This window comes from Diabrotica undecimpunctata, chromosome 1, assembly GCF_040954645.1.
Source record: "Diabrotica undecimpunctata isolate CICGRU chromosome 1, icDiaUnde3, whole genome shotgun sequence".
NCBI lineage: Eukaryota > Metazoa > Arthropoda > Insecta > Coleoptera > Chrysomelidae > Diabrotica > Diabrotica undecimpunctata.
Genome location: NC_092803.1, coordinates 39,972,272 through 39,997,431, shown reverse-complemented (window position 1 = coordinate 39,997,431; position 25,160 = coordinate 39,972,272). Strand labels below are relative to the sequence as shown.

At 33.3% G+C, this 25,160-nt stretch overlaps 1 protein-coding gene across 2 annotated transcripts; it reads right to left on the bottom strand.

Moving 5' to 3' along the window:
• On the bottom strand, positions 1-24,909 carry LOC140438698 (juvenile hormone esterase-like). Of its 2 annotated transcripts, XM_072528345.1 has the most exons (6): positions 24,658-24,909; positions 14,981-15,124; positions 5,699-6,232; positions 4,018-4,350; positions 3,324-3,471; positions 1-803 (listed from the first exon to the last, which is right to left on the bottom strand). In XM_072528345.1, exons 1-6 carry the CDS (start codon positions 24,787-24,789, stop codon positions 517-519), a joined length of 1,578 nt encoding a protein of 525 aa, XP_072384446.1. In that variant the 5' UTR covers positions 24,790-24,909; the 3' UTR covers positions 1-516. The 2 variants fall into 2 exon arrangements, with proteins under 2 accessions (XP_072384446.1, XP_072384451.1); XM_072528350.1 differs by lacking the exon at positions 14,981-15,124.
• Positions 24,910-25,160: the final 251 nt, after the last annotated feature.

Below are 25,160 nucleotides of genomic sequence, written 5' to 3'. Positions count from 1 at the left end.
TGTTTTCTAAGAAACAGTGGTGTACTTACATTGTCGGCAAATTTTTAAAGTCGGTAACTAATTTTTTTTTAAACTATCAAGGTAATACCTTTCAAATAATAGAGTTGTAAATGTTGGAAAATAAAACATGGCTATGTTAGAGATACCGAGGTCCAATTTAGATTTTCGATCTATAGAAGGAAATGGTTACCAAAATCGTTTGCTGAAACTTACAGATTATTTCGACTAATAGAGAGTTGATATTTCGAGTAATGGGCATTTCGGGGCTAAAAGGAAAGGGAACAAAACATTTTTTCGAGTTTTAAAAGTTTTCGACTTATCAAGATTTGACTTACTAAGGGGGCCAATTTTTATTTTTATGTAAAAATACTTCTTGCAACTTTAACGGCGTGCTTGAGATTTTAGCTCTGAAAATTTTTTAAATGGGACGAAGGATTAAATTAACAAATAAGGTATCATAAATTGATTATTAAGAGACCACATTTGACTACTTTTTATTTTTGACACGGACTGGAATTATTGTTTGATACACTGATAAATATCGTCCCAAATGCTCATCCTGTCCGGTTCTGGATTAACCTCCATTTTTAGTTGTTTTCCAATATCTAAAAAATTTAACTGTCCCTTCTGTACTGGCGTCCACTCAATATTCAGACTATTTCCTGGTGGAGTGGGATTACAGAATTTGGAAAAGTTGGTCCACAGCGTCACCAATTGTTTTATCCAATTTTTATCTTCGTCCTTGAGATCTATCGCCAATGCATTTTTAAATAGGTATCCGAGTTCATCTGAATGAGATGCTCCTGTAATAAACATTATTTATTAATTTTTTTTTTAATTAAAGCAAATGCATTTCTGTTCTGATTTTGTTAAAACTGTTCTCGTAACTCAAGCTAAATCTGATAAGTCCCAACTTGTCGCCGGATATGTTTAGGTTAAGACGTCAATCACAAATGTTAAGAAAATAGATCTACATACGTTCCCTAGGGGAGCATAGACAGACACCATTTCTATCACCGTTTAGATTTGTTGTAATTAATTTTTCTATCGTGTCTCCAAAAATCTCTACATTTTATCTCGTCTGAAGTCTTTCTATTTCTCTGTTTTTTTTCTCTTGTATTCTTATTACCGAGAATACATTCACAATATATAACACTTCCAAGACACATCAGCCTACACTGTACCTATACCTTCAACTACACCAACACACACCACCCCAATACAGACACAACACCACACAGACAAATACTACATCACACCAATCCCAAATAAGTTTTCTAGTTGAAGAAAATTTTACCGAATCCTCCATAACCACAACCGCTTCGGAGATATCCCTTTCAACCTAGACATGGAACCATCCGAAAACCAGGTTATCCTCTACACAACAGGTCCTATTCCCAGCATAAGAGAGTCGGAAGAGGATCTGCAAGTTATCACAGATCACAGTCACATAACTATCTAAGCTCAAACCCACAGAATACACAGACACTAACAACACAACACCAAGAATACTTACCACACCAAAGAAAACACAAAGAAACATACATATAGAACAACACAATCCAACCCCGTCCATATCAAAAGCAGATACTTTTTACTACGATCCTTCACCCCAAACTCCCTCACCTACACACTCCTACAAACACAAAACACACTCTTACCAACACCATCACCCATACACACACCCTTATACACACGCACCACACCTCAACAAACAACACTTACACAAACACAAACAGCCAATACACAACTCACAACTCAAAAGACACAACAACCACCACAAACGATCCAAAATTACAGAATCGAGGACATCCCCCAGATATCTGTCAGCAGAGACCCTTCTACCAACTCATCAAAAACAACAACCTAATCCATCATATAGACTCAAGTAAAGTCTTCCCAACCCAAAAGGCAGCTTCCGTGTGAACTGTTGAACCTTTAGACCTCAAAAATCTCACGGCAAAACTACGACAAATTAACTGGAGATAGCAGTATCTCCATAAACTCAGGATTCAAATCCAAAAACCCCCAAAAATTGGCGACCCGGCGTCGACAAAAAATTATCCCAAAAAGTCATCAAAGACAACTTATCCAAAAATAAAAATAAAATAAATTTGAGTTTTCACGAACTCAGAAACTAAATTCGCTGATGGACTCTTGAACGGTATTAAGATCGAAAGAGAACAACTGAATTTCGAGGTTTCAAAATCAAGCAATTTCGTTCCACTGAAATATTGTTCGAAATAATGCAAAAGCGAACACCTCAGCAACGAATGCATAGAAAAATCATTAATCTGTCTATTCTGTGGACAACAACACAGATCTATTGCATGCCCCAAGATATCTAACCCAAAATCTCCCAACTGTAATGGAGACCACCCGGTATTTTCACAAAAATGTCCACACCGCAGAATACAACCCAAAAATACAAAACAAACATAACCCGTATACACTCCAAAACAGATCCTTTCATACGACCTTTCCTTGGACATGAAATCTGTAATTCACTTCACGTCCATGATCCTGTTTAATGTCTTCCTTGAAAAGAGGAGTGACATTATCCGTTATCTCGACCAAATGTTCAACACACTGTATAGGTACGCCATATCAATCTCCTGCTACAATAACTCTATAAACCAAACCTTCACCCAACTCCGCACATAAACACAGAACACAAAACACACATGCACTATCCTATATATACTTATCATTTACCCACATACATCATCCATATTTATACACTTATCGTTTACCCACATACACTTTACCTCCACCAAACACAATCATAAACACACAAACACCAAAAGAAACAAGCCAACAACACACAAGCAATAACTACACAAACCCGTACATACACAACACCAAACACCAAACAGTGAGCACCCTGTACACTTCTTAAGAGTCGAATTCCTCCAAATCACAAGGACAGGGGGAGATTGGTTTTCTGTGATTTCCCAATCTCATTGCACAACGATACTTGATCCTAGGAGAGGACACAGCCACAACTATCCTCCACACGCATTTAAAACCAAACAAAATAAAAAGTCAATGATCTGAAAAAGGCCGTTTTCCCCAATGGAACTTGTACTTAGTAGCGGACTTGGTCCAACCGAAGCCCAAAAGGTAGGAAGTCCTTCTGGCACTTCTGCTTTACAACTTCCACTTTGTCTTGTAGAGCGGCAACATGAGACTCACGTTTATCCAACAGAAATACCACCCGTGAAGAGGCACAATAGCCTAAACAAGGTTAAAACATTAGGACGTATAAGTTTAAAATATCTTTATATCCCGGAAAGTTGTATTGAATTGTAAAATCACATTACCTGGACGTTGATCATTAATCATTTTCTTCATTAAGTTAAGGCCTCCATTTAAAGTAAATCTATAAAGATATACAGGATTTTTTGACACCTTTGCATGATTTTTTGCAGAAAGTTTTACTCCAGCTGCAACGTAGGCATCCGTTAGGAGCTAAAATAATAAAATAAAGACTGTGTCAACGAATTTTATTAAATATAAAGAAATATAGTGGCAATTATGATTAAACTAACATAAATATTTTAATTGACATTATTCATTTTTCTTTTCTGGTTACAAGGAAGAAAAATAAATAAAATAAAATGAAAGACAAACAGTTCTTCCCTCTTCAACCTATTTCATTAAAGACTATAAAGTGTAAACGCATGCCAAAAATAGATAACTTTAGCACGACAATCAGCCGAAACAGCTGTAGTGATAAGAGTTTATAATAAATTTTGTGGAAGTTTTTGAAAACAAAGTTTTTAGTGTTGTATTGTTACATAAAATGAATTTCCATCAAGTAACGGTCGAATCCATCAATTATTAAAATATATAAATGAATACTTGAGTATTCATGCTTAAATTATTATTACTGCTGTTAGTTCTCTGACAGTTTCAATTGCTCTAACCAGTAAAGCCAACAACGGTCTGACTTTCCTCATGGAGCTACTAAACAAGAAGCAAAAAAAATTTTACATTCTAGGTCAAAATACTTACATTAATTCGTCCAATAGGGTCAGCTTCTGGACGATAAAAATTTCTTAACTTGTCAATTAATCGCTTGACTTGCTGCGTGTCTGTAAAATTGGTCTCGTACGGCAGCATCTGCTCGAGAGGTATATCGGCTATCACTTTCGCATCAGACATTTTAAGTTTCACCAAGATGTCCGCAAAAAGACCTTCGGCGTCGTTGTAACCAATTATCATAGGAACATTATTATATTTCCCTGAGCGGATTATGTCGATAGGTTTTTCTGTCAAAAATGCTGTGGGGTTGGGTTTTTCTACTACTGGAGATATTAAACCGAGGTCTGCAAATAACTTCTTTGTCTATGACGAAAAAGAAAAGTGGTTTAAAGAAAGTTCAATTTTGTTTTGTACTGTACTAACTTGGTAAAAAACGCTAGATACAAAAAACAGGTATGTATTGGTCATTGGGATACTTAGAACAATTGTAAACTTGTAAGGCATTATTGAAACAAACAAGGATCGTAATATCTTAAGACGATCATATTTCCTTAGTTTATACTTCTAGTTTGCTTTCACTCATAATTCACAAGTCTGTACACATACGAAATAATATATTGCTAAAATCACAAAAGCGTAAAGATTAAGAGTAAAGAAATATTACAGATCAGCAGATAAAATTAAAATTAAAATTTGCAAGTCATATTGCTAGACAAATTCGTTGGGGTTAAAAGAGCAGATACTATATTAAAGATCTTGGAAAAACTAGGGATAGAGAGAGATGTCAGATGTGATGAAGTAAAGAATTAAATAAACAGTAGTACTGAATAGTGGAACCTATTCAAAAAAGTAAGTAAGCTTGATTAATAGAGCTATAGTGCAACAGATTGTTAAGGAGAATATAGAGGCTAGAAAGAAGTGTGACAGGTCTGAAAGAGAGGAAGATAAGGATATAAGATAGTAAAATGGAAAGCAAAGCGCGCTCTAGCTACTGTTAAGAAAAGATCCTCTGAATAACTTTATGAAGAGCTGACGACAACATCCGAGGTCAGAAAACTCTATGCAGTATTGCTAAAGCAAAGAACAATTAATCAAAGGACTTACGTGCAGTAGATTAAGAGTATAGAAAAAGGAGTGTTAGGAATCGATGTTGAAATAAAACAAAGATGATACGTCGGGTGCTTTAGAAAGTTGGTAAATAAAGAACACCAGAGGAGAGACAGAGGATGCAAGATCTCAAAAGAGAATGTAATACCGAGAATAGCGAGAGATGAGGTTGTCGAGACTTTAAATAGGATGACTAATGGTAAGGCAGTAGTAACTGATAAAATACCTCACTTTTGCTCACTTTTGAGCATCCTTTTTCCCATCCATGATCAATGTACGTTACAAAGTTATTGTTACTGTTATTTTTAACATTTCTAAATAATATGACTAGAAATACCTTATTTTATTCTTAAATTGTTTTTTATTCATACTTTTCAGTCATAGAAAAATACAATCTGTTACTTAGTTAAAAATAAAATTAGATCTGCTCGATCACGTTTGTATTTGAAATCCTTCTTTCAAGCTTTATTAAAGAATGTCTACGATATAACGAACTTCTATTAACATACATTAATCTTCTAAATTAAAAAGAATAATTGCGCAAAGCTTATACATACACTTTCTGGTGTATAGTTTGTTTAGAAAAATTACAATAACTACTTACCTTAATAAAATCATTTTGTTGATCGTAAACCTCTCGAACAGCTGTATCTCTCAAACTTTTTAAAAGTTCTTTTTCAGTCATACTTGCTTTTCCATGAAACTTGACAAACTCAGTAAATGGGAAGTCTTTTAGAGCCCATGGATTCAACAATGACCCACTCTGAATTATGGCTTTATGAAACAAATCTTTTGTCGAAGGAGATAAGAGTAAATATTCAACACAAGCTCCTCCTGCGCTTGATCCGAATATGGTAACGTTATTGGGATCTCCATTGAAATTTTTGATATTTCTTTGGATCCACTTTAAAGCCAGTACTTGGTCTTTTAGACCTGCATTTCCAGGAACTTCTAGTGATTCGTCTTTTAAACTAAGAAAACCTAATAGCCCCAGTCGGTAAGTGATAGTGACGAGAACTATGTCTTCAGTCATAAGATATTCTGGACCATATGTCATAGTTTCGTTAGATCCCATTACAAAACCTCCTCCGTGAATAAATACCATCACAGGTTTCAATTTGGTTTCTTCACTGGGAAGCTGAAACATAAGATTAACTTAATACTATAGTACCAAGGACTTCAGTGTCAATTCAGCAACACTAACGGTTGAATGAAATAATTAGGGTTATTTAATTTTAGAATTCTGGTCTTTAGTCAGCATTTAAAAGCTATTGCTTCTACTGAATTGAAATTTATGTCATTGCATTGTGAGTAAACTTCCGATTTTAGTTTGCGTAGTTGATTAGTTTAGTAGGGTTTCAATTTGTACCAAAATTTCACAGTATTTAGGCTAAGGTACATATCTTTGACTTATGTTATACTCTGTGTAATAAAACAGTTGGTTTTGATAAGAATATCACTACAGATTAGTTGACTACAACCAGTTTCTATAGAGACTGCACTAGTCCTTATTGTTTTATCACGAATTAGTGAGTAAAGACCATCATAGCCTTATTATTTACTAGGAATCTGTAAGATATCACGGCTCTCTAAATGTCCAATTGATACTTTATAGTCTAAATAAAGAAAACAAGTCTAAATACATCATTTTATTACTAATGTTGACTCTTAAAATAGTATAGATTAATCTGTCGAATCATAATTCTATATCTTAAACTGCTAGGGAAGCTTCGTGTAGACCATGACCAATAATACCTCTGACATAATGCACCTAGAGTATGAGACACCTTTCTACGAGTCGTTTGCGATTCACTTTAACCTCGACGAACAGTTTTTTTAGATTTTCTATTCTTCTCGCTATATGCGAACAGTACGAAGTATCTGACATACGACTAATTTTGTTTTTACCCATTGTACATTAAAATCTGAAAACCTCGAAATATCCATGTCGTTCTATCCTTACATAAACGTATTAGACATTAGAACAGATAGAATGACAAATGAGATATCAAATAAAAGCTTATAATCCAAAGATAGTATTAAAGGTGATAATTGTGGACTTCCGGTTCCAGAGTTGCAACTAGAAGTACTGTTATAAAGTGGCCGAAATAGTACAAGCGATAAATTATTCGACACGCCTTAGCAAAATGAGAACAAATATATATTTCAGGTGCTTTGTCTGTTAGTTCGTCCATTTGTATGTCCGTAAATAAAACTCAGTTAACTAATTCTCAACGTATTCTAGCGATTTTGGTAAAGCCTCACTTACATAGTTGTTCTTGATTTCTGCCCATAATTTTAAATATTTGCTTTTCTGTGCCTTGTTCTGTACCGGCTTGTTTCGTTATGTCATAGTTCCATGATAAGTTTAGACGTCTTCTTGGTCTCTTGACGCCTCTTGAATACTGCAGTGTAATTCTAGTAGACCATCTATTGTCAGTTTTTCCCTTCTCTCTAAATGTCCCACCCACTGCCATTTTAAAGATGTTATGTGGATAACATCAGTGACCTTGGTTTTCTGTTTGATCCGTTCTATTCTTTTTCTATCTCTATTAGTTATATCTACCATACATCGCTCCATTGACCTTTGAGTAACTTTAAGTTTCGCTGTTATCTCTGTAAGTAGAAACGATATGAATTGGGAAAGAACAATTTTTGGGGTCCGGTCAGTAATTCTACGGCGAACATAGAAATAAAGATAAATCTTTGTAATTCTGTAATTATTGATTACTCCTGGTATTAGTCCACATGGATATTGGCGTGGCTTATTACTTTTTAACGTATCTTATTGGGTAATACTGAAATGTAATTGGTCAAATTTTTCGGAAGGGCATACACTGAAATCAAATCTGGCTTTGCCGTTATCTGGCAAAAATTACTTATAACGACACTAACAGTGTCGTCGTGATAAACTTATAATTATTTTATTTTTATAATAAAATTAATAAGCACATTATATTTTATTTCATTTGCATTATGTATGTATATACGTTTAATCATCAATTTTAAATTTCAATAAAACTTTTTTTTTGGGTCCAGTCCCAAATAATTCAGAAATATAAACATTATTTGTAATTGATCACTAACGGTATTTTCCACATTGCAGCTGTGGCTTATTACTTTCTACGTATCTTATCGGGCACTACTGAAGTGTAATTAGTCAAATTCTTCGGAAGTTATTATACAACAGCAAGTTCACGTATATTTTTAATATTTTTGTGCAAACAGTAGTGTTGTGTTTTAGTTAAGTTTGAGTTAAGACAGTAGAAATAAGTTGTAAATACATTAAAGATGGCTTTTTGGCGACCATTTGAATGTGATACCAACGAGAATACTAGCGACAATCCAACGGACGATTTAGGTATGTAAATTCTTATTTAAAACAAGTTTAATAATTAGTTGTATAGGGATGCTCGGTCATAATATTCACCCTTAATCTACTTTTTTTAACAATTAAAAGTAAAAATATTTCTTTTAGATCCAACACCAATAAATTGGGAATTTGTAAATAAGGACTTACATATTCAAGCGCAAAGGATTATTCTAAATATATATTCCTGTTTAAGAGGCGAAAATAGTACACTTTCGGAAAATAATATTGTGTTAAGGATATGTGAACTTACCAAACTTGCGCGTACGACAGTTTTACGTGTTATTGCAGCTGGGGATGTAAGTGATCATTCTGTTAAACGGCAAAGAGTTGGACAAAACCTTAAAAAGATTGATAAGGCCACTAAAAACGTTATTTGTCGCTATGTCTACGAATTTTATCAGGACAACAAAGTTCCAACGTTGGAAATGCTTCAGGACAAGTTGAAAATATATCCCGATTATGCATATAAATCCCTTGATACATTGAGGCGTGTTTTAATAGAATGCGGATTAAGTTATAAAAAATTAGACAAGAGAATGGTAATTATGGAATCTACAAGGATTGTGATACAGAGGCAACTTTATTTACGTAAAATAAAGGAATATCGAGATGACAATAGAGACATTGTGTATCTTGATGAAACGTGGTTTGACACCCATGATGTAGTTCAATATGGCTGAATGGATGATGGCAAAAAGTGCTGCTTGAGTACTCCTAGTTTGAGAGGAAAAAGAATTATAATTCTACATGCTGGAACTAAGAGCGAGTTTGTACCTAATGCCTTGTTATTATCGGTCAAAAACATTAAACAGTCATCAGCTGATTATCATGAGGATATGACCACTGAACTTTTCGAAAAATGGGCAACGGAACAGCTTTTACCGAATATTAAAACAAATTCCGTGATAGTAATGGACAATGCGTCATACCATTCTAGACTCTACACCAAAATTCCAAATACTAGCTCCAAGAAGGGAGATATCATAGAATTTATGGAGAACAAAGGCATGGCAACATCTAGTAAATGTACCAAAAAGAAATTGTTGCAATTAATTAAGCAACAAAATTTTCAAAAAGAATATGTAATAGATAAACTCTTTGAACGCCACGGGCATACGGTTTTACGGCTCCCTCCATATCATTTTGTTTTCAACCCAATTGAAATGATATGGGCCGATGTAAAAAAGGAATTGCGGAAAATGAATCAATCTCCCCAATTAAGTGACGTTGTTGTCCAAAATATAAGAACAGTGATCAAAGAACTTAACAAAACTGACATTTGGAAAAACTGTGTAGCTCATGTTCAAGTAAAAGAAAAAGAATATCCTACTTTACCACTAATTGAACCGGTAGTTATAAACACAAACGACGACTCAAGTTCTGGACACACGGATAGTGATAGATAGTGATAGAAGACTTCCACAACTTGTCAAAAATATGTCCTTGTACCATAGTAAATGTGATTTTTCTATTAATCTATAACCTAAGAGACAATTCGACTGGAAGACGAATTGGCCGATTTCAAAAATAAGCTCTTTAAACCGATGAAACTTACAGATCATATTCATGATTATTTTTTACCAAAAAAAGGGATCTACTTTGTTTTGAGCGTAACTTGCTTACATTTGATGCTAGAAACTTTTTTAAAAATCAAAAATAAAGATTCCTTTAAACAATTTTAAAAAAAGTAAAAAAACATTTTTTTGATTATTTCACGTTGAATTATTCGATATAGAATTTGACGAATAGGTAAGAATCTATTTTTCATTAGCTATAACTCTGCTTCTGCTGGGTATAGAGACTTCATACATATACCATTGTTTTCACTTTTTTATAAACTGTATTTTTGCTAACAACATTTTTTCCATAAAATACTTACATGTTGAGTTATTTGCGAGAAACCGTATAAAAGCGTAGTGTTTTTGTTGAAAAATGAATATATTCACTCGCAAATAACTCGAAAAGTATTGATTTAGTAAAAACCTCTATAGAACAAAAATTGCCTAGAATTAGTCAGTTTATCCACTTCCGGACTTATTTTGGATGTATATCTTTTCACCCCGGAGAAGGGGCGCTACCCACCCCCAGGGCAAAAATACACATCGGCACAATATCACTTTTTTTCTTTGACGCGTTAGCTATATGTGTATGCCAAATTGCATGTCAATCCCAGTGGTTCTTTAAAATTTAGAGGTTTTTACAATATTTTACCGTTAGTGAATGGACTATGTGTATTAACTTTTAATCATCTTTGGTGTCAAGTTCATAAAGAAATGACAAAATATTGACATTAATTAACAATATTATTACTGTTTAACAAAATATTAGACCTTAATTTAAAAATAAAAGTTTATTATTTAATTTCTATTGCGCCGCCTATGTTTTACAGAAGGCGCCGACACTTGAGTGTCGAATTTTGTTTTTATACTTGTCCAACTGACATCGTAAGTACCAAGTTTCGAAAACGTATGTCATTATTAGTAGTACTGGTAGTATTGGTAGTACACACTGATTGAGTGATTTTTTCTTAAGGTAGAGTGGCATCTTTGACTTGGATATAACTGCATTTTTACCAAAAGTTTCCCAAGCCAGTTTCATTCTTCTGTTGATTTATGGTAGTAAGAAGCCATATTATATATTGATTGTCCCAGGTATACATATTCGTCTAGTGTCTCAAGTGCAGTGTTGTTTAGTATTAAATCTTTGATATCCACTAGATCATTGTATAGTTTTTGGTTGCACTAACTGCATTTATAAGCATTTATCGTTTATAAGTTCTTGTAGTTCTGCAGGATTATTATCAATCAGAATAATGTCTTCAGCAAACCTGAAATAACTGAGGTATTCTTCATCAATAAGTAGGCCTTGGTTCTGATAGTTCATTTTTTTAAATATATAGTTTCCTAAGTTGTAATTAAGATATTTGGTGATATTGCGTCTCCTTGTCGGACGCATGTGGTAGTGGGAAATTCTGGAGTGTTTTCATAAGTTTTTACCTTAGCTTTTGCTTATCTGGATATATTTGCTAAAGTCTCTATGTACAGATTATCAATGTTGGTTAAATATTCTATTACTGCCTTGGGATATATAGAATCAAAATCCATCGCAAAATATATGAAAGTTAATGCTAGCGGTATTTTATATGTTTAAGCTCCATTCATTAGTTCTCGAACACAATAAATATGATCTAGAGTACTGAATCCACTTCTAAAACAAGCGTGCTCTCTTGGCTGTGCAGCACCTACTGCATTTTTTATTCAGTTGTTGATAATCTTTGTCATTATCTCGTATATGATTGGTAGTAGACTTATAGGTCGGTAGTTTTTGATATCCTCTTTGCTATCTATAGATGAGAATTATGCTTGCTTTATTACAGTGGTCTGGTATGAATTTTGATCTTAGACAGTTCGTAAATATGCCTGCTAAGGTTTTTCGGGTTTTTTTTGCCAAAATATTTAAGCAGTTCCACTGTTATGCTGTCTATTCCAGCTGCTTAACCGCTTTTCATTTTTGTAATTGTCGATTCTACTTTTTTCGGAAAATTCTGCTACATCTTCTCGGTTACTGATTCAGTAGAAGCTTTTTTAAGTGTTGCAGGGGCTTTGTATAGTTCGCTGTAGAATTTAGTCATGAGTTGTATTATTTCATTTCTGTCTGTAGGTTTGGTGTTGTGTACTCTTGTATTCCTTTCGCTTGTATCCTTATCAACTCACTCTAGCCAACTTGATCTTAGTCCGTCCTTCTTTAGTCTTCCCTGCAGTGTCCAGTAGGGTGGGGCGAAAATAAAGAAAACATTTTTTTTACAAATTGATATGTCCTATATGCAGAAAAGTGGTTAGATATAATTGCAAAACGTTATCCAAAATTTGGGATTTATAGAACAACATCTTCCAGTGCCCCCAGAACTTTAAAAATTTACAAATTAAAAAAAAACATAATTTTTTATTTTATACTAATGTTATTTTTGCTTGTTTACACCTCAGAATTTACTACAAAATAGTTTATTTTAATTATTTACTGTAAAGTTGGATTTTGTTTCAAACTTAGGTAATACTTGTCTTGACAAAACTCGATTTCTTATGAATCCATCTTTTCAGCTTCAGCTCCACAAACCAATAATGATGCTTCTGTCACTAGTTTGACACATCTATCCACTGCTTTGCGAATGACAAGGAAATTTAAGAATTTCAAATTTATTTAAAGTACCTAATATCATCAATCATTTTTCTAAGTTCATCTATTGACAATTGTTTTGTTATTGGTGGTTTTGATATTACAGTAGTTTGTCAATTAATTAAGTCAAAATACTCTTTGGCTCCAAAATTTATAGCTGGAACTTTAAACTGTCGAATTTCTTTGGTTTCTTGGTCGCTCCTAGACCTTAATATGCGCTTTAAACCTAGCTCTCGGATGTGGGGTCGTTTATCTCCCAACATGGCTACGAGAATATTCTCTGGATGTGCAAAATATCTATTATCTTGAATGACTTTGTTCACTATTTTCTTTAGTTTTAGTGATAAATATTGAAAGCATTGAATCATAATAAATAGATAAATTGACCCATATTTAACTTCTGGCTTTACTTTGATTGAAAACAAAGTGGAAACATACACATTTTACAGATAAGTTGAAAAATAGTTAAATTGGTACTCGAAGTTCCTACATAAAGTCGTAGTAATCTGTTTGATGTTGTAATCTACCTCCAATTCGTCATCTTTGTCGGTTGTCGATAATTTAAGCTCTTTGATACCGTACCACTACTTACAGATTTGCTTATGTTGTACAAATATTTTTGGTTTGTACTTAATGTATTAATATCTACTTCTGGAAGTTTACTTTATATTTTTCGAAATTTAAAAACAGGTAGGGTTTCACAAGTTTCTAAAAGCTTTCTCGTTTCACCTTAAAATCCAGTAAGTCCCGCGGTTTGTCCATCTAAATACTTCATCAAATGTCGTAATGGCAGCTCGTTTCCATGTAAAAGACAAATGAACCATTGTAATGGTTTCTGTTCCGTCGCATTAAATTGCAACCAAAGTAGAAAAGTTACATTTCGTTTTTAAGAAATTGACTAAATTGTCTGCAATACTTCTTCCTGAATCAAATTGTTAAGTAAGATGTCCAAAATACTCAGAGTTGGATTCTGAAAATAACACAATATGTTCTTCGGTTATGGTTCTCTTTTGTGCTCGATTCCCAACTTGGATTCGAAATAACGTTTTATCCTTACGACCATCAAAATAGATAACGTACAGCATCTTCTGGTCTTCTTTATAAATTAAAGATTTTCTAATTCTTTTTCGTTCTCTTCAGATTTAATTTCTGTCGACAATGTTTTGACTTTCAACAGTTGTTACCATTCCCATATCTTTAAGGACCACACTTACTATAATAGCAGCCGATCTGTCAGAAACGCCAGTTCTATCACATGCTTGTGCTAAGCTTGGTAACTGAATTCGAATTTGTTTTGTTTTAAGTGGAGTGCAAAGTTTTATATTCAAAGTTATACAACTATGTGGTTTTTTTTCTCTTTTTGGCAATTTCAAATGTCCACTTGTTAAACTGCTTTTTGGCGATGTACTCGTAGTTGTTGTAGAGCTTTTTATTTGTTTTCTATACAGTGATCGTTTACTTTTTTTAGTCGACAAAATGTCAATTGAACTAATAGCCATTTTTCTTTTAGATCTTTGATCTTCCAAAAACTTTCGTTCTATTTTTGGTACTTTTTGTTTGCAAGTACACGATGAAAATTAACACATTTACAAGCGCAAATGTCAAATAACATATTTTCTGCATTTTGTTTAAAATTGTTTTAGTTTTCCGCATATCGGTAAATTATTATTTGAAAATCGATTTTTTCACTCCACCCTAGTGTCCAGTTTCCAATTTTTTGGGATTCTGCTGTCATCCATTCTTTGTGCGTTCGCGTAAAACCTTAGTTGGCTGTTTCTTATGTCCTCTGTTATTTTATGTTAAACGCCCATGATTTCTTGAATTCTCTCGTTTCTTACTATGTCTAATCTTGATTTACCGGCTGCTCTCCTCCAATAATCCATTTCTCTTGCTTCCAAAGCAAAGTCTGTATGGCTTTCTCCTTCAGTGGTCATATTTCTCTTCTATATGTAACAATGCTTTTGATAATGCTATTAGGAATTATGTATTGTATTTAAAAAACCATAGCTTGCCAGATTTAGCATACCAGAAAAATAGTAATTCTGGCAACATTGAAAGGATCAAATTTGAAATCTCCATATTATAGAAAAGACCTATGCCGATTTTTGTACAAGTCCAACCATTCATTTATGAGATAATTAGGCGTTTTCAGACTTTTGGTCCACTCTGTATACAAATATTTAATATGAAACTATCGGAAAACGATTTCCAAATTAAAAATTAAACGTCAAAGTAAACATATTATAAACTAATATTTTGGTTACTTCATAATATAAATAATAAATTGTATACAAATTATCTTTTAGCTAACAGTATAAAAACAACAAAAAAAATTCTTACTTTCTTTGTAAATACATGAAGAGACAAACAATCTTCCTGTCCAACATATGCGTTCGGGTTGACAAGAATATTTTTCTGAAATGCAATTTTATCTTCTGTTATAACTTCTTTTACTCCTTCCCATGGTTCAACTGGTAAAGGTGCCTAAAGGATCAATAAAAAAATTCAAGAATTAAATCAATAATACCACCAAGAATTTCTAATGTTAATGGGACTGCTGCATGTGTTCTGCAGAAATTTTTTTAATGTCTAAAATGATCTGTAAGAAATTTCTCACGACGAAGTTATAGTTCTGTCCGATTCAAAATCTGCGATATTTGTTTTAAAAAATTCGCTAAATAATTACGAGTAATATAAAAATAGTATTTATGATTATATGGGATTAAGCCACAATTAATTCTAATGAAAATTACATTTTTAACTGCTGTTTGAAGGTTCGATTTCCACTTCGGAAATCGTTTTCAAAAAACTATTATTTTAAAAATTTGGAAAATAGTATAATCAACAAGTTTATGTTTTTAAAAATTTATGGTTGACTTACATTGCCTCGATCTTATGGACAATAGCCTTTTTTGGTTAAAAAAAATCTGATGGTGGTGGTGTGTGTGTGTATGAATACGTAGACTATATGTTTGTGTACTGCATATTGTACATGTATTGTGTATAATTGAAGATGATGTATTTCCGACTTCCTTTAATCCACTGTTGTTGGTATATCCTTGTTGTTGACTTCTTCTTTTAGTGTTGGTAACCAAAGGCTGATGGGTTTATTACACATTTTTTTTATTAAGTAGGATGAGGGCTGCTTCTTTTGACTTTTCTCTTTTTCAGGTATATTACTTTCATGATTAATCATTTTTCCATTGTATTCTGTGCTCGTCATCTCAGGCATGTTTGCATATCTGAGATTTGTCGAAATCTCGAAATAATTTTTTATCAACTCCTTTGTTAGCAGGTTTTTTTCTTGCACTAGGAAACTAAGTTCCTGTAGCTGGCTGTATACCATGTATCACAAAAATTTTTTATTTCAAATCTTTAGTAAAATGTATAAATAAAATACCCAAACGGGCTATATCACAAATACAGAACGTTTTCGGAATGTAAATTCCATCATCAGTGTAACCCGAAAGTAATTAACCACTTAAATTAAAAAGAACGTGAGATTTAAAATGTTGACTAAGGTTATGCAAAATGTGGTTAATACTTACAAAGTATACATGCTATGAGCCACTAAAATATATGGGGGAAAACCCTTTAAATGTTATTAGTTTATAAATATGTTACATTATATGTTATTAAAAATTAGGATGTTTAAGTTACCGTTGGAATTGGTAACATGGCAACGTATGGCTCTACATTGGTTACATGGTCCTGAGACAAAGTGTCTTCGAGGACTTGTTGATAACAACTGATAAAAATGACAAAGAATATTGACATGTTAGGACGGATGTCGGAACAAAGCAGTCAGTGCAACTTACGGTATTTGTCTAAAATGACAGAAGCCAGCATTATTTAAAATAGAATAAATTAAAATTATAATAATATAACAGTATCAACCATCAATTTTGTAGTCTGTAATGTGAATTTGTCCTATATTTATGTTGAAAAACATTGAAAAAATTTGTTTTATAAATTAATTTAGGTAGACTGGAGTACATGAAATTTTGTAGGTATCGATAGGTAACCAACTATACATGTGTCTAAATTTGTTTGTTCTTAACTAAAGATTTTAACAACAGGTCCTGTATGTTATGAAACATTTGGGACTTAGGAAATAGTGAAAAAGACATATGTAAGAAGATGGTTCTATAAAATTTATTGTTGAGGAGTGATATAGTAAATAATATGTTTGAATTTGCTGTTGAGGTGAAATTTGAATATGAAAAGAATGTTTTTCTAATGTAATGTTCATGTATTGCTTAACTTACAACTTAAGCCTTAAAGGCACTCTATGTCAGAAAACAACATTTGGTACATGGTAAATATAATAGATTTTTTTTAAGTTATAAGTTCATGAACATAAATTACTGGTTCGGTTTGATGGGTAAAGATAGTAATTTGTTTTGTGTGTTGACCAGTATGCAATATAAACAGAAAATTGATGGCTGAGAGGTGGTTTGGTATTGTATTGTTCAAACATTGCTCAAGGTATAACTTAAGAAAAAGAAAATGACCCTACATGTTAAAAGAAACCTTTGGTAACTGAGAAATATAAAAAGGATGAGTTATATGTTTGAATTTAAGGTAGGTAAATGAAGTTAATAGGCTTTTGGTGTGTATTGTAACGATATGTAAAAACTGCAAGAGTAGTTGGGTTTTAAGGTGGCTCTGTTAAATTTACTGAAGTTATGTGATGTTTTATTATTATTGTGAAAGGAGTAAAGACTCTACAAGAGGCTGAAATCTCCAGAGATCCGGAACCAAAATCTGAGGGAAAGAGGATAAGAAAAATAAAGTGTAGTGAAAACAGTATGAAAATTTGATGATATGTGGTTAAGTAGGTAAAGATGTATGGTAATAAAATTTTTTTTGAAGGGGAAGTGGAATAATCAGCTCTGAATTTAGTTGGTAGAAAAGGAGCATGGAGAATATTAGGTGTGGGGTCAGACTTGGCGCTTAGATTCCTAGAAAGAAGTGAGGAAAGAGGGGGAGTTGGATATATTGAAAAAAGTTTGATAAGACTAAGGAGGATTAATAGGTGATACAAGAAGAACGAAAACTTTAATACTACTGAAGAAGTAAAGTAAGAATGTGGGTTATGAGAATAGTTGACGATGGAGCGGAAGGAAGTCTCGATTGAATGAGACATGGCAATTAACACAATTTGGACTTCTCTGTTTTTCTTTAATAATTTCTAGGTCTTCTGAGATATTGAGGGTGTGGTTATGTTCTTTAAGATGTTGTTGAGAGAAAGTGGAAGTGTTTTCTCTTTTTGTGTGCTCTAGAGAGCGTGAAGACAATGATCTACATATTCTTCCTATGTAGGTGGCATCACAATCAGAACATTTGAGTCTATAAACACCACCACGGTTCATATAATTGACCTATATTATTGGGTACTTTAAAAGAAACATGGGCATTTTCAACTGAACGTTTAATTAGATTTCGACTGGAGATATTCGAAATCTAATTAAACGTTCAGTTGAAAATGTCCATGTTTCTCTTAAAGTACCCAATAACTTCCGACATCCGTCCTAACATGTCAATATTGTCATTTTTATCAGTTGTTATCAACAGGTCCTCCAAGACACTTTGTCTCAGGACCATGTAACCGATGTAGAGCCATACGTTGCCATGTTACCAATTCCAACGGTAACTTAAACATCCTAATTTTTAATAACATATAGGTAATGTAACATATTTATAAATTAATAACATTTAAAGGGTTTTCACCCATATATTTTAGTGGCTCATAGCATGTATACTTTGTAAGTACACTCGCGATCGTAAAATCCGGGTCACCTGGAAAATTTCAAGTTTCTGGAATATTTTTGCATCTGGTGGAGTAATAACCTTTTTTTTAGGTTAACGTATTTTTTATTTGTCATCAATGTTTGTTTTGAAAGAAAAAAAAACCGGTTTTTTATTGTTTTTATTGAAAAAGCTGAAAACAAACCAAATTGTTGATAAAACAGGCATACGAAAAAAATGGAAAATACAGAACGTGGTAAAATGTCAGTGAAATTTCAATGACTAATATCATGTATTGCCTCCACTTGCTCTAATGACCTCTTGCAGATGACAGGGCATACTCTCAATTTTTCTCCGGATTACATGTTGTGGTATGTTATTCCATTCTCTCACTAACAGATCCTTAAGCTCCTGTCCTTTGTTAGGAGGAGATGTTAGGGGTTGAATACGTTTTTTTAAATCGTCCCAGATATGTTCGATGGGATTCAGGTCCGGAGACCTAGCTGGATAGGGTAACCTCGTAATTCCAACCTCGTCCAAGTATTGCATACTGATCGTGGCAACGTGCTTTCGCGCGTTGTTCTGTATAAAAACGACGTTTTCTCCAAGCCATGCCATGGTATGCATAACATGTTCTTCCAGAATCTCCGTAATGTCCCTTCGTGCAGTTAAGGACCCATTTTCGATGAAGGGTAATTCTGTGCGGAAGTCGCAATATACACCTCCCCAAGCCATGACCGAGCCTCCACTAAATGACATTCCTGGAGCAATGCAAGCTTGTGAAAATCATTCACCGATTCTTCTCCAAACTCTTACACGTCCATCGGATCCAGTTAGGCAGAAACGGAATTCATCTGAGAATAACTCTTTGCTCCAATCGTTAATTCCCCAATGCGCGTATTGTCGAGCAAAAGCTTGTCGTGCAACTCGATGCGCCAGGCGAAGTGGAGGTCCTGTAGCCATTACCCAAGAAGATAGTCCAAAAGAACGAAGTCTTCTCCTGACTATGGCAACGCTAAAATTGCCATTTCGTACTTCCTGTAGACGATTTCGATACATAATCGCAGTTGAGGTCCGGTTTCGTAAATCCTGAAACACAAGAAAACGGTCATCTCGTACCGTGGTCATTCTTATTCGTCCAGAGCCAGGTCGTCTGGATAGCAAACCCTTCTCCTAAAAGCGTTGAAGCACTCGTTGAACCGTAGAAAGGCTTACGCCAACAGTTCTTGCGACTTGCCATTGAGTGTAACCGTCTTTCACAAGACCAACAATTTGTGCCGTTTCAACAACAGTCAAGGTTATTTTTGGCAAAAAATAAACAATATTAAACACTAATAATGGCACTACTAAACACTAATGGTGGCAATAATAAACGTTTGTTCGTTGCGTTTGAACAGAAAGTCGAAACACAAATGAGACATTTAAAACAAACGGCAGTTACAGGTACCGTTCATTTTGGGAAGTGTGCGCTTTCCCGCGAAATTGGCACTATTGAAATTCTTTGTTGCAAAGGAAACCGCTAAGACTACAACAATTCTCAGAAACATGCATTAGTTTGTATTTGTGTTATTATTATTTACGATAAAGCTCGTCAAAAATGAAATATCGGTGATTTTCAAGGTGACCCGGATTTTATGATCGCGAGTGTATTAACCACATTTTGCATAACCTTAGTCAACATTTTAAATCTTACGTTCTTTTTAATTTAAGTGGTTAATTACTTTCAGGTTACACTGATGATGGAATTTACATTCCGAAAACGTCCTGTATTTGTAATATAGCCCGTTTGGGTATTTTATTTATACCTTTTGCTAAAGATTTGAAATAAAAGTTTTTTTTTCCTGAAATGCATGTTTATTGGTGCAAGTGTTTCGGAATCTATTATATAGTAATTTCATAATTCTTTTTTTAATCTTTAAATTGTGATTTCAAGGGTAGTTTAGACAAAACATATATTTTCATTGTTGGACAGTGTAATTAGAAACGATATAAAAATATAAAATTAATGCAATTTAAACTTTACTCTTGCATAGCCACTTAATGGAAAAAAACGGACAAATAAAATTGTGGTCACTGATTTCATAATCGCTAATATCTAATTTGAATGTCTAATGTGTAACATTTTATTATAATTTTGATGTGCAATAATAATTAGGACTGTTTTGCTGTTACTATAGAGCAATGAATTGGACTCTCGCAATAAATTTTATTATGTAAAAAAGAAACACTACTTTATGATGTAAAAACTATCAAAAAAACCTTCAATGAAATAAAAAATTTGAACAGTGGACTTTATTATTATTACGAGCATTCAATTCGCAAAAACAACGCTCCGCCGACAAACATGGCCGTAGCTGAAATTCTGGTTGGATCTTAATCCTTTTCAAAATATCTTTAACCCTTCAGGAATTTTGAACAACCCCTTATGACCATGGACGTGATGGTGGTGTTCGAAAATAAACAAACCTTATATCCCTTGCTAGGTAAACAATATTTCAGGATAACAAGTCAGCCAGTGCTTTAAAATCATTAAAGTAGGGATTACTAGACACGATAAACCTAGCAACCACCATCGTTTAGTGCAATTTCAAAAGCATTTTTGACAATGATAAAGAAATCACTAAACAGTCAAAGCAGAACGCATTTGGGCTTGCAATAAAAATTATTTATCCTCCTCGGTCCTAATCACTTTTGGGATGTGGTGACACCATCAGGCCTTTACAGTTTTTTCACGATTTCTCTCCATCCTTCTCTATCCTGGGCTAGTTGTTCGGCTTCATGCAACTCTTGGTTAATCAGTATTTTTGTTTGATCTACCCAACGGCTTGGAGTTCTTCCCCTAGGTCTTGTTCTTTCAACTCTACTCTCGACTCTCAGTTTTTCCATCAGTTTTTCCAAATTATTTATACAATACAAATTTGTTTTGGCTGCTATCACCACTGCGTTAGGGGGCGAAATTCGTAATACCAAAAACATAGAGGGTATCGAAATGAAAGGAATCTCCAGCAGTCAGCAAGCCTTATAGTTATTCTTTTTATAAAGAAGGACATGCTTCGTGAAATATATCTACTAGACCATGTAAAAAAAAACAATAACTTCACACTATGGAAAGGTATCCATAGCTTTGTTAAAATACGTGGTGTATTTTTAACTTCATTACGATTATCAAAGGACAATAATAAAAAAAAAGTTAATAAATTTTATTTTAAATGTGGTACTTCCACATTTTGGGTTTCTTCCTAGTGGTCCTTTTGTAATAGGTTTACGTGTTTTGCTCATTTTGCGGTTCTTTCTATGTACATTTTGTGGTCATGATCTCTCCATTTACAGCGTCGTGCTTGTGTCCATCTCACCACATAATATACTCTTAGTTTCTCTTAATGTATCCTCATTCCTTATTACATTTCTGAGAAAATTTTCTCTTATGGTTCTTAATTAACACTTTTATTTTTGTCATTGACAATCTCTTTGTAAGCGATGTTTTGGCTCTTGTTGCCGCTACTTATGTTATTACTGGCCTTCTTCTTTTAGTACCCTGTTCGATTATATCGAACATTGGCGATCATATTGGGAATTATAACTTTGTTTACGGCACCTCAAAACAGATTAGCTAATGTCTCTTAATACCACTCTCAGAAATTTTGAAGCTAGGATGTTCTTCTTTGGCCTGGGCTGCTTCTTTCGGCGAACTTACCCTGTATTATGAGGTGTAGGCTAAACCTCTCTGGATATCTCATTACATGGACTAAATATTGTAACTTTCGAATTTTTATTGTTTTTGTTATTTCTCTCTTTACCATTCAGTGTAAAACTGGTTTATTTGTTAGTCGATCAACCCAACTTATCAGCAATATCCGTCGGTAAATCCACATCTCAAAGGCTTTAAGTTTTTTCATTAGTGTTGCTGTAAGAGTCCAGCTCTCCATGCCATACAGCAACGTGGAGAATATGTAGCAGCGTATTAAACTGATTTTAAAGTTTAATGTAATATCTCTGTTAATGACTTTTCTTAAGCTTATAGATGGCAGATCTGGCTTTTTCAATGCTTGTTTTTATTTATTTGCTTATATCCCAGTTATCGTTAAGTCTGTTAGTTGTAAGTCTGTTTTGCTGACAACCATAAGTTTTATCTTAGAAGCGTTAAGCTTAAGCCCATATTTAACACATATTTATAAGTCGTTGCAACACTTTTTCATTGGAAGCAATCAGTACCATGTTGTCTGTGGATCTGAGGTTTTTGATATTAATCCCGTTGATTTTAATGCCTGCATCTTTTTATAAAGCTTCTTTGAAAATAAATTCGGAAAAGATTTTAAAAAATAGAGGCGATACAATACACCCCTACCTCACTCTACGTCGTATTTCCACTCCGTCGTATTTTGACCAATTCATACGATTGCACATTAATGCCAATACAAATTCTTGATCATACGGAGGTCTTGGTCATCAATTCCAACCTGATTCAAAACACCTATCAGTTTGTCATGGGTGACCTGGTCAAATGCCTTTTCGAAGTCGATAAAACATATTTACTGGTTGTTCTATATTTCTTCATCTTTGACCAGGACCTGCAAACTGAAGAGTGCTTCTCTGGTTCCAAGTTTGTTTCTGAAACTAAATTGTGTTTCAGTTAGTTGTAGTTCTATTTTGTTGTAAATTCTCGAGTGCAGTATTCTTAAGAAAATTTTCAATATTATACTGATAATGCGATGATTGCTACATTGTTTTGCGTTTTTATTCATATTTCATTGAAGATGTTTATAAGAGAATGTTTGCCTTTATCGTCGAGTAGTTTGATTATTTTGCTATGAATTTCATCTGGACCGGTTGCTTTTTTATTCTTTCATAGTTTCATATATTTGGCCTTACACGTGCTTGATCTATCCGGATTGGGCTGTCTACGCTCATATATGTGTTTCTCCATATGATATCCCACAAGTATCTTGACCTTCTGGCAGCCGCATCATTGACTTAGTTTTTCACTTTTTCTGCAGTGTATTTATTATACGATACACCTATTCTGAGGTAGTTGAAATCCATAACTTGTTCTACATATATTCAATCTGTAAAGTAGGCGCTAGAGATTATCTTCATTTTCTGCAATGATAATTGCAACCACATAGCAAAAGATACTCAAAGCTTGGTTTTTAATTTTGTAGCTAATATAGGTTGTATTTGCACTTTTTATAATCTTGTCTATGATTATGTTAAAGAGATTCGGACTGAGGCTATCACTCTGCTTGATTCCTGCCAACACGTTCATTTCTTTTATTTCTAGAAATAGACTGTACTACCACACAGGTAATAGAACAAAGAACAAACAACACAAATGGAGAAAGTTCATACTAAACTCAAATGTACAAGTTGAATGCGAAGATGCACATTGGTGACGTATGTATTATATTTTGACCAAAGTCTTAACAAAATTTCAGGAATGATGTAAAAACATTGAATTACCTCTCATAATTTTAATTAGAGTTAAGAGTTAGATGGTGCAAATGCTTTCCAAAAAGTTTTGAGTAATATAGATAAAAATTATCTTCAGGTGAAAGAAAATATTACAAAGAACTACGTAAATGTCAATAATATTCCGTACACACACACACACACACACACACATATATATATATATATATATATATATATATATATATATATATATATATATATATATATATATATATATATATTTATATATATATATATATATATATATATTTATATATATATATATATATATATATATATATATATATATATATATATATTCTAAAAATTTCCTTTGGGGTTACATCAGAGAACAACTATAACGCTAACTCAAGCACCTCTGGAAGTCTTGCGTTGCCATGATTTAAATCTCTTTAAAACTACATCATTTAAATTTATCTACAAAAATGTAATAATAAGCAAATTTAACATCATTTATAGGGATTTTACCCACATATTTAGAGGCTTCAGTCATGTATATTTGGTAACTTCACTGATGATGGACTTGTTAGTCCGAAAACGTTCTGTGATGTAACCCGAAAGAGTATTCAGGGTGTACAGTCAACTAGAGGAACCTCATTTTCCTTTGGGATTTCATTGGTTTGACAACAGTTTAATTATTATTTAACAATCTTCTTAACAATAAAGCGCTGAAACTGTTTAAACCGGCTAAGTAAGAAAGGTACAACGCACAATTTTATAAAAATGCAGTCATAAAAATGCTTAAACTTACACAAGTACTGATTTCTTAAGTATTTACAATAAAATGTATAAATTACCTTAAATCTTAATTCGCCTACGGGCGCTTTTCCATATGGAATACCTAAAAACGAATGAAACTTTTCTCCATTAAGGTCCGTTTTAGTGCCCCCAGAAATTTTTCCCTCCGCTAGTTGCACCACATTAGCCATGTTTTAGATCTTCTTTAACAATAAATCCAGTCAGAGCACTAGCGATGTAAACTTCTTCGAGAAGCAAGTAATTAACACACGCAATTTTAATAATGGATTCTTATTTGACAAAAACGTTAATCTTTTATTGAAATTACAAATGATTATGGGAAGGACGATAAAAATATATACATAGATTACAATAAGCAATATTTACGTGTAAAAACAATTATGAGGGTAATTAGAAGTAATGAAAATTTTTTATTTTGGAAATAAAATAAAGACATTGTACGGTCAAGGTTTAACAACAAATTTATAATTTATTTACAATTTAAGTTGTCGAACAAAATATATTTAGGTAGTCGTAATATGGAGCATGACTTAAGAAAATT

What these genes read in the sequence shown, in the direction of transcription:
- LOC140438698 (XM_072528345.1), bottom strand. Translation starts at nt 24,789, where the DNA reads ATGGCTAATGTGGTGCAACTAGCGGAGGGAAAAATTTCTGGGGGCACT. An exon ending in ACCCTATTGGACGAATTAAT is followed by an intron (nt 3,472 to 4,017) that starts GTAAGTATTTTG and finishes TTATTATTTTAG; the next exon opens with CTCCTAACGGATGCCTACGT. An exon ending in GATTAATGATCAACGTCCAG is followed by an intron (nt 804 to 3,323) that starts GTAATGTGATTT and finishes TGTTTATTACAG; the next exon opens with GAGCATCTCATTCAGATGAA.